The 9,845-nt window shown below is 39.1% G+C and overlaps 1 protein-coding gene across 1 annotated transcript in view; it reads right to left on the reverse strand.

Annotated features, from left to right (window-relative positions):
• Positions 9-9,845, reverse strand: part of LOC104699462 (BEACH domain-containing protein C2-like) — a 16,845-nt gene continuing 7,008 nt past the window's right edge. Inside the window, exons 3-24 of the mRNA XM_010414765.2 lie at positions 9,637-9,828; positions 8,714-9,498; positions 7,411-8,151; positions 6,858-6,992; positions 6,499-6,603; positions 6,220-6,333; positions 6,041-6,117; positions 5,780-5,861; positions 5,104-5,427; positions 4,174-4,772; positions 3,965-4,049; positions 3,561-3,755; positions 2,817-3,365; positions 2,589-2,732; positions 2,033-2,512; positions 1,686-1,828; positions 1,258-1,327; positions 1,056-1,139; positions 714-770; positions 450-518; positions 284-370; positions 9-179 (exon numbers count right to left, since the gene is read on the reverse strand). Coding sequence (XP_010413067.1) covers positions 9-179; positions 284-370; positions 450-518; positions 714-770; positions 1,056-1,139; positions 1,258-1,327; positions 1,686-1,828; positions 2,033-2,512; positions 2,589-2,732; positions 2,817-3,365; positions 3,561-3,755; positions 3,965-4,049; positions 4,174-4,772; positions 5,104-5,427; positions 5,780-5,861; positions 6,041-6,117; positions 6,220-6,333; positions 6,499-6,603; positions 6,858-6,992; positions 7,411-8,151; positions 8,714-9,498; positions 9,637-9,828 — 5,288 coding nt within the window. The remainder of the gene's footprint in view (positions 180-283; positions 371-449; positions 519-713; positions 771-1,055; positions 1,140-1,257; positions 1,328-1,685; positions 1,829-2,032; positions 2,513-2,588; positions 2,733-2,816; positions 3,366-3,560; positions 3,756-3,964; positions 4,050-4,173; positions 4,773-5,103; positions 5,428-5,779; positions 5,862-6,040; positions 6,118-6,219; positions 6,334-6,498; positions 6,604-6,857; positions 6,993-7,410; positions 8,152-8,713; positions 9,499-9,636; positions 9,829-9,845) is intronic.

A 9,845-nucleotide genomic window follows, 5' to 3' on the forward strand; every position in this document is an offset into this window, starting at 1 on the left:
CACAAACTTTAAACTGGGAATGGCAGTAATAGTGGTAGGATATTATAGAGAAGATAACTTACTGCTCCAGCACTTGAGTAATGTGAGCCATAGTGGAATTTGGGAATAACTGGATCTTCAAAGCTAGAATATCGCTCTTGAAATTTTTTGAGACGCTCTGGGTTCAATGCACCAATTGGCTGAACATATCCAGACCCACATCAAAACAAGATTCTCTAGGTTTATGAATCATCATATGCAGGCTAAGAAAGTAAAACTGGAAACAAGGTGCAAAGAATACCACCTTCGAAAGATCTCTGAAGGTAGATGGATTTGAAAGGTCTAGACTTTCTGAACTGTTGTCAGAAATAATCCACGGAAAAACAGGATACTGCAAAGAATAAGAAATCTATCAAGGAAGAACGGACATTGACACTCACCAGGAATATGCTAAAGAGCACAAGATCTACCTGAGTAATGTCATTATAACTACGGCCAGCCAACGTGTTAAGCTGCATTAAGTATTCAAAATTGCTAATCTGCAGATATTATCCAGATGGAGATCTTTCTTTATCAGATGTTATTCTTGGATACGGATATAAAAATGTATGACAAGNATTCAAAATTGCTAATCTGCAGATATTATCCAGATGGAGATCTTTCTGTTTCAGATGTTATTCTTGGATACGGATATAAAAATGTATGAAAAATCTGAGTGTGCAGTTTATTGGTACCTCCCATCTAGCCCATCGCTCCATTAACTGAGTTCTTCTCAAAAGCTGTTCAGGCCTCTGAAAAAGTAACAATATATGTAAATTTGCAGCACAGAACGAAAAGTGACTCAGCCTAGTCATATGCTTTATCAATTTCCCATTGAAGAATAACATGGACCAAGAGTAATTCAAAAGCTNCTGTTCAGGCCTCTGAAAAAGTAACAATATATGTAAATTTGCAGCACAGGACGAAAAGTGACTCAGCCTAGTCATATGCTTTATCAATTTCCCATTGAAGAATAATATGGACCAAGAGTAATTCAAAAGCTACACAAAAGAAGTTGGCAAGGGAAAAATAGAAACCTGAGTTGCTAGGTAAACATTGTTCAAGTGAGGAGGCCTTGCTTGAACGATAGCTCGATATGCATTTCTTCTTCCCTCAGTATTCTGTGATGTTAAACAAGCAAATTGGGAAAAGTATTTGGTTACAGCATGCGGAGACCTGAGATTGGCAAGGTCAGAAAGATAAATATATCGTATGTAGAAAGGGTTTTAGATGCAGTACCCCAAAATCAAAAAAGAAGTTTGAACGGTCAACCATAAAGAGTTCCAAGGCGCTCCTTCTCAGGAGATATCTGAGAAAAAAATAGACAAAGAAAAGATCATCAGTTATATACTTATATGCTAATCCTGAGAGATCAAAAAGGAATCTCTCTACTCATACAGAAAGAGGAAAACTTCCCGAAAAAGTAAAATCAGGTAACGATGAAAAAGATTGATTAACTCCACGGGTAAGAGAAAGGTAATACTACAAAAATATTAAATATTCTGCTAAGTATAAGCATGTCTAAACCATTCCAGAAGTTCTTTAGATGAATCTTAATTAAATAAACATAAAAGTTCTAAATTCTAAGCAATAGATCATCTGAATATTACATGAAGTAATGAACAGGAATACATGAGCTAAACAGAATTTTAATGATGAAGCTTTACCTCCGGCTATAAATCTGATGAAGAGAAGACATTGGCCAACTACGATCCTTTTCTTGGTCACGTGATTGGGATCCATAAGAGTGATCAGTCAAATTCTGGCTTTCTCTGTTGTCAACAATAAAATTTATCCTCCGTGTTGTAATCTGAGAAGGCACAGCAGTTTGATCAGCAACAAGAAAAGCATATATGGGAATTATGAGCCAATTCAGATTTATATAATGTCTACATGCCAAAATTCTTGAATTCACTTGATCCAAGTAGTCTAGTTGATTCTTATCCAATTTATTAACTACTTTCGAGTTAGCTACTTGTTGAGAATCCAAAACATTCAAGTCGGTCGAACATACTTGAAAGGTTCCTTTCACAACCCTTAGTGGCCGGACCATTGATGTGGGAAACTCAAGAAGGATCCTTTCATCAACTTCACTGGGAACAAAGCCAGGTGCTACTGCTGAAGAATCTCGGACCATTTCATGGTCATTTGAAGTTCGAGGATCACTAGTCCCTGCTGAATTTCTGGATGCATGCTCATGTGAACCAGATATTCTCTCTTCATTTTCCCTTCTATGTTCTTCAGCATGGCCTTTGATATCAAGATGATCACCCTCTCCATGTTCATCATCTTCATACGCTATTTCCATTGATATAACTTCAGCAGCAAGAACAGGAGGATTCGATGCAGAACCCTTGCTACCATTATCACTTTTTGTGTCTGTCTGATCGTCATAGTTTGCTGCTGACCCGAGATGATCAGTCCCAGAATAATCCCTCCTTATACACTGTCTCATCCTTGAAAAGCTTTCCATAGAATCAAGTTTCCAAAAAACCTGCATGTTTAAAGATATCACGTTACTGAGAAACTTCTTAACATGTTCCAGATTCTTAGAAAGAAACACGGCTTACGCGTTCAGGGCTGCATATTTCATCTCCAAAAGGCCCAAAAAAGCATCTCATTTCTGCCAAGTAACGAATTAATTTGCGCCAACCACGGCTTCCGAAGCATAGGCGAGTTGCCGCAATGATATCATCTTGCATACGCCTATCAATCTGGTGAGAAGTTGAACCAAAAAGTAAGAGTCAAGAGTATGCACCCTTCAAAAACTATAATGTGTGCCAAGGTGGAAATCAAACCTCTGATCTTTGCATGTTACGTGCTAAAGCAAAACTTGCCACCAGTACAGCAATAAATTTGTACGACAAAGCATTGAAATCTTTTCCATAAACTGATTTTGTATCCATTGGTTGGAGACATTCCATCCATGCCACTCCCATAGCTTCGGAAGTGTTCCATCTCTGTAAACGCTCCATGTCACCGATATTCCTCCGCTGCGCAGAAGTAGCCATTGCAACAGCACTCAGACCTCTTCCTGAACCAATCTTTGCATTCCGTTCAAGATCTCGTGCAGCTGCCAAAGCTGCCGCTTTTGCAGCAGCTTTATCCCTTGGTCGAGGTGGTGCATTGTTGTTTGGAGGCTCCAGTGGTTTCTGGAAGCTTGAAAAGGTCTGAAGTTTGGCAGTCTTACGCTCAAGCATAGAAGAGTCTCGCCTAAAATGTGAAGCTGTAGGAGGTGGCGGGGCTTCCCAGCCAGCTGCCCCTGCAGCTATCATTGCTAGAGCCATTGCAGCAGGCGGTGAAGCAAAAGCAGCAGCCCACTCCGGAGTAACCATAGAAAGAGCACCCTAAACAGAAAATATTGGATAACTCAATTTAGTAAATCAAGCATCAAAAATTCTAAACCTAATACAAAACTTTGGTAAAAGTAAGCAATTTTTTAAGCGCTGAAATGGCATCTCGGCAACTAGAAATAAACAGTAATCATTATAGAAACATAGAACCATGATAGCAACTGAGTAATGTAAACAGCTTTAAGCTACCTCAACGGGAAGCGCATCAGCAGCCAAGGCACGATCATCAACGACAAGGGGATTCATACCATCAGCAGTGGCAAGTTCATGAATGCCAGCCAAAAGAGGTCGCCATCTCCGGAGGACTGCAACAAATGGTGGTAAAATAGCCTCTATATACTGCTTACGAAGTGGTCTTCTGTCTCTGCTGATAGCATGCCATACCTACACATATTTGTGCTGGAATCAGAAAGTGAAGAAGGAAAAGAAAAAACACAAGGCCCTGGACAGTGAACAGCATCAGATTTTTAACCAAAACACTAAGGACAGCATCAGAAGTAAAATAGGGGAAGATGACAACTTTCCAATCGCTGCATGGAGATTTGAGACCAGAATATCATTAAGCATGCCAATCTGATTAGGGAAGAACTAACCTCAGAATAGAGAACACAGGCAGTAACCAGTACTCTCTGCCTCTTTGAATCGGATATTGGCATGTTTAGGATAGGAGAGAGCACACTGTGAGATAAGAAAAAAAAAAGAGTCAAACTTTACCAGGGTGCAAAATTGCTGACACAGTATGTAAGCAGATGGATATCTAATTGGCAATGAAGAGATCAACAAAATATGTCATTGAGTTTACCTCCACAATAAAGCTGATCGGGATTGTCGCATAGACATTAGAGAACCGCTATCTAATGTACCTGAATTCCCGGAAGAACGTTCAGAACTTAGATTTCTCATTAGCATATTATCTTCACCATAGTCTTCTTCCCTCATAGACAGAAGCACCATTCGAAGCATGCATAAGAAAGGCTGATCACTGTCCAGCAACTGGTAGAGGGCTGTCATCCCTCCCATCCCAGTACCAGATCCTCCACCTATTCCAAGGCCACCTCCGAGTCCGGACTCATCTAACAGCAAAGCTTGAAGCATGGATACAGATTTTTTAACCAAGGGAAGTTCAATCCAGTTTCCATGAGTATCTTTTTCTAAAGTAGATTTCCAAGAGTCTGAACCACTGCCACCACCACCAAAAGAACTAGTTTTAGGGGGAAAGCCAACACCATACCACAATCGACTCCTATACTTCCAACCCTCAGCCAAATCCATGGCACAGCTACCATATGAAACAAAAGCACAGGAAACAGATTCATAAGGTTCAGCTGCAGAGGCAGCAGTAAGGCGCTCCATTGCGACTGCAGAAATCTGTCCACTTGAATCAGCCATTGAAGCGAGTATCTGAAAAAGAAAAGTAAAAATATATATATATATATATGTTTAAAAGAATCCCAAATAACAATATTAAAATTTGATATTGAAAATGGCATGCTCGTAAAAGATACAACAATGAAAGAAAATAAAAAAAATAGGTATTGACCCAACCAACAAGGAGACGAATTGATCATGAACATAAGAGAAGCATGAACAGATTAACATCATATGAAAATATAATGAAATGTATGAGCGTGGTTTCTTGAAAAGCACTTGATTATACAAGAAAACGTGAGAAACAAAATATTGAAAGTCCATATTAGAGAAATTAGGTGTTTTGAGAATGTTTTCCACTTACATCCAAAGGGACCTTCCCTGAATCACTTGACAGTGAAGCGCGACTGCTAGAAATCTCTGACGATTCTCCGATCGCTGTCAGTGTGCTTGTACGATTTTTAAGAGAAACAAGAGAAAGAGGAGACGGAGAAGCATCAACTGCATTTGTTGTACAAGTTTGTTTGCTTTGTAACCTCAAATGATCTTCGACGAGCATCAAAATCACGATTGCATTTTCCACCAGAAAGACAGAAAGCTGAGCAGCATTTTCTGCTCCAGCCTTTGCATCTTTTGGTGCTAGACCCTCTGCAGCAACACCAGCAGCTGCTGCAGCAATAACTTGAGTCTGTTGAGGGGAAAAAAAGATTGTGTAGATAAAAATCTAGTTCTATCCCAATAGACGGGTGAACACACACACATGCATGAAAGAATAATATGAGAGCACTAAGCTTTACAGCATTGTTTCTTGCAAGCAAACTCCCTGGAAAATATACATTGTGCATTTGTAAAAACAAACTCTACATTTCCTTTATCAAAGACTTTATATAGCCATTTAATAGCTCACTGAAAAAAGGTATTTACAGGAATGGAAGGAGTTGGCTATATGTGAAACTATGGAAGGTATAAAAGAATATTCATTTTGGTTTCTCGTTATATTATAAGATTTGAAAAAAAAAACGCAGGAAAAGTGGTGTTACCTGAGCCTGCAGTTCTCTGGCAGCAAAGTCTAGCAAACCACCAAAAAGTCTTCTTTTGAAAATTGGTAATGACTCCTCACGCCTTCAAAGAGTAGAAGATAAAAAATAAAATAAAAAATGACAGGATGCTAGAGATAATGACTCAAAACTACCATACCAATCTTCAGAAAACCGAAATAGAAACCGTACAAAAGTGCCTCAGGAAAAGTGAAGTCATTCAAAATAAGCGTGGAAAGGTGATAAAGAGTTACATGGAAATACCTAATTCTTTGCTCTCCAGTGCTAGAACCACCAACGATAGAAAGCCACTCTGCACAATGAATTGTAGCCTCGATATCCTGTAAGAAGGAAATATATGACAGAAGTAATAATAATTAAAAACAATGGAGCTTGAAGAGAGCTAAGGTGTAAGCCAATAGAAAGTAAAAACAAATATCTACCTTCCAACCATCTTTTTGGCGCATTGAATGTTCCAACATTATGATCAAGAAGTTGTGAATTAGATCTTCTACCTCAGAAGAACCCGCTGAAGCAGACTGTTTCCCAGCATCTTTCTGTGTACACACAAAAGTCAGCAAAATTTGGCAGAGCTGTTGGCACTTTGTCTACAACTTACCAGCTAACATAGTTGATTATATACTCTTTTAAGGCATTAGTGGGCTCACTGACAATACAAAATTGTGATTGAAAAGGTTTAGGTTCTAGAGTTGGATGAGTACCTCATAATTCGAGATCAAAATCTCCAAGATCCACTCAGGCCATTCTTCCATTTTTGTCAGACTGCTTCTATTTTCCGGATGACTACAAGCCAAAAAGAGAAGATCCTGAAAAAAGAAAGAGGGAGTTCAGAAAGTCATCAAATGAATAGAACAATGGAAGTGAACGCTTTTAAAGAAAGTCCGCAGAATAAAAGTTCCAGACAACTAATCTTAAGTTTTATCAGATTTCATGACAGATTGACAGCTATTTGGAACAAAATGCTCATACTGTTTCCTAGTACACTTATACTAACCCAGGGTCCAGAATATCACAAGCACCTTTACAACGACATTTATTCCTTGACAGTCATGACATATACCTGAAGTGCTCGGCTTTGTAGAGCCATGGACGCAGATGGTAGAGACCGCAGGAGGACTAACAAAAGTTGGGAGTGTTCAAAGCGATGACCTGAATCATAAAAGTTAAGGCCATCTTCTGTTGATGAAGCATTGATCTGCAAGAAAGCACACGTGATCGCTATAAGTTTAACCTCACACCAAAATCTTAAAGACTAATCATGATAGACAATGCTGGCGTATGAATGTGAACCACACATCACAACAGCCGTAGTAAATCATGATAGACAATATATGGTATCACAGAGCATATTAGGGAGCCAGATTTAAAACCAACTTTCATCAAGTTTCACACCTTCGTGTATACAAATAAGAGAAGTACAAAGTTGACATGAAAGAACCATGCAGAAACATACCAACGCTATTTTATAATAAGAAACGCTATATACTCCCTCTTTTTTCCACCCAAGTCAAAGAAAGTAGTACCATGGCAATCAGAAAAGATACCCTATATACTTTTCAATCACTTTGTTCATAAAATGATTAAACAAAATGGGTATCAAGAGCATGCCATACCGAGGCTCCAAGCAAAGTTGTATAGACGTTGTCAGTCATCAGCCTGTTTGGAGCAGATTGAAATGCTTTCAGCAAAGCAAATAGGAGCAATGCGACTTTATCATCAAACATCGTTCCTCCATTTTCATGGAGTCCACTACCCAGGATGTTACTTGTCAAATCAGAACGGGCAACCGAATCAAATGTTAGGTGCCCACTAGAAATTAAAGCACCAATCAATCTAATGATCCCAACGACAACAGCATCACTATTGTCAACATTGTACACGTTATTTCTTGCACTATCAGCACTAATCGAAAGACTTATACCACCAATTTCAGAAACAGACAATATTCTCTCAGTATCTATGGAATTGGTAATGGAAATCGAGTCATTATCACAAATGACAGATGAAAATACATGCTCATTTTCTTGTGGATCTGATGCTGGTTCATTCGGAGACCCTACATTATCATCCTCAACAGAATTTCCATCAGGACCAGAAGGGTCAACACCGGAATCCAACTTTTTTACAGAACCAGACCCGTTGTTCTGACTCTTTTCACTTTGATCAGTTGATGACCTTGTTCTACTCTTACCCATAGCTAAAACATTATCCTCACCAGTTTTAGCTTCTCGCTGCAGCAGAACAAGAAGTGTTTCTATCCCACCTGATGTTATAAATACCTCTGCAAACATCTGAGCTCTTGCAGCATTCGGCTGTACAACTAACCTATACATAAGGTGTAATACCCTCGCAACCTAAAAATATGAAAAAGGTTAAATAGTGTCAGACAGCACGTATTTGTCATATAATTTGATTCATTGCCATTCTTCTAATTACCAACACAAAGGAATGCAATCTGTTAGATCATTATATCTCGAACTGACCCACATTTTACCATGCAAACTATTATAAGATGGTTTTCCAGAATTCAAGTATACATATTCTGACTACTATCACGCAGACTGGAAATGGCGCTAAGATGCAAGGACTGGACGGCATAACTAAAAGATGGCGAAAAATGAATTGAATTGGCATTGAATATGCAATTAACCTAAGATAATACAGGTGAAACACACATATTCATCGCTAGAGATAATTTCCATCCAAGACAAACAGTAATGGAATAGGGAGTATACTAAAATTGGAAAAATAAACTTTCAGGGCAACTAAATTATTATATATAATAGTTGAATGGCATATACTCCCTCTGTTATTTTATAATTGATCTTTTAAGCTAATGGTAGAAAATTTTTACTTCCCCATTTTGGTTGTCAAATGGTGTTAATGGAAAAAAATAACACTAAGGAAACGTATTACCTGATTTGGCTGTGGACTGTCAATTATGAAACCAAGTAACTGACGGAGGTCATCAGCAGCTAAAGAAGGAGATGCTGCTCCCATTAGAAGTTCAATAATCACCAGAAGTTCATCAATCAGAGCATTAAGTTCCCCCATTTGACGCGTATTCCCGTCAAGAGGAAAAGTGGTCTCCGAATCCTTCTCAGAAATCATCCAATAGCATCTTCGACAGCCATCTAGAAGCAGCTGAATAGCTTCGGCATTCCTCATGGCTGTTGCTTCAGTGAAAACCATATCTTGAAGGGATGACAATAGCTTCTTCTGGAGTCCATAATTGCATAGGCTCCATATCTTTAAATCTAATAGAAGTGTGCGAAAGAGCTGCACTTTAAGAACATGATTGATCTTCTGAGATTGGCAAAGAGAAACAATGGCAGCAACCAGTTCCTCTTCTTCCACTCCGCCATGCTTCCTGTCGAGGGATGCAAGTGAGTGTAGAAGATAACTCAGAATTCTAGCAAGAATCTCGGGTCCCTGATTACGACACAACTCTTCATTGTTCCCAGGATGTTGAATAGCAACTGATAGGATTCTAAATACAGGAGCAGCAAGAGTTACTGTGGACAAAGACAATGGAAGATTTCCAGGACATGGCTCCAAGCTATCTTTCTGCACATTGCTTACGGTCAAAGGAAGCAGGGACATGGGTCCTCCATAAGCTAGGGCCCAGAAGGACTCCACTGGCTTCATTCTCGTTGCAACATGGACTTGTCCAAGAACCTCAGCTGGTCGCCTTAGAGTGCCTTAACCACGATAAAAATACAAAGTAAAAAAATTTGGTCTAATTACAGCCAGAAAATGAAAATGATTGTTTAGTGTTATCAGATTTAAAGAGCATTTGAGCTAAAATTGTAATAAAAATGGAGTATAAATATAGGCACCTGCTGCTCCCGAAAGTGAAGCATCTGGGCAAAACCGCCCACTTAGCAGACAAGGGTGGTAAAGCAGGTGAGTATATCCTCCAATATCTGCATCCAAATTACTATTTTCCTCTGCCCTATTACGTACATAGTCATTTGTAGCTAGCCAAGGAAGGCCTGCCCCATTCCCAAAACAAGGCAAAACATCCCCACCTCTAGAAGCCAAGCGC

The sequence above is a fragment of the Camelina sativa genome, chromosome 6 (assembly GCF_000633955.1).
Source record: "Camelina sativa cultivar DH55 chromosome 6, Cs, whole genome shotgun sequence".
In the NCBI taxonomy this organism is placed as follows: domain Eukaryota; kingdom Viridiplantae; phylum Streptophyta; class Magnoliopsida; order Brassicales; family Brassicaceae; genus Camelina; species Camelina sativa.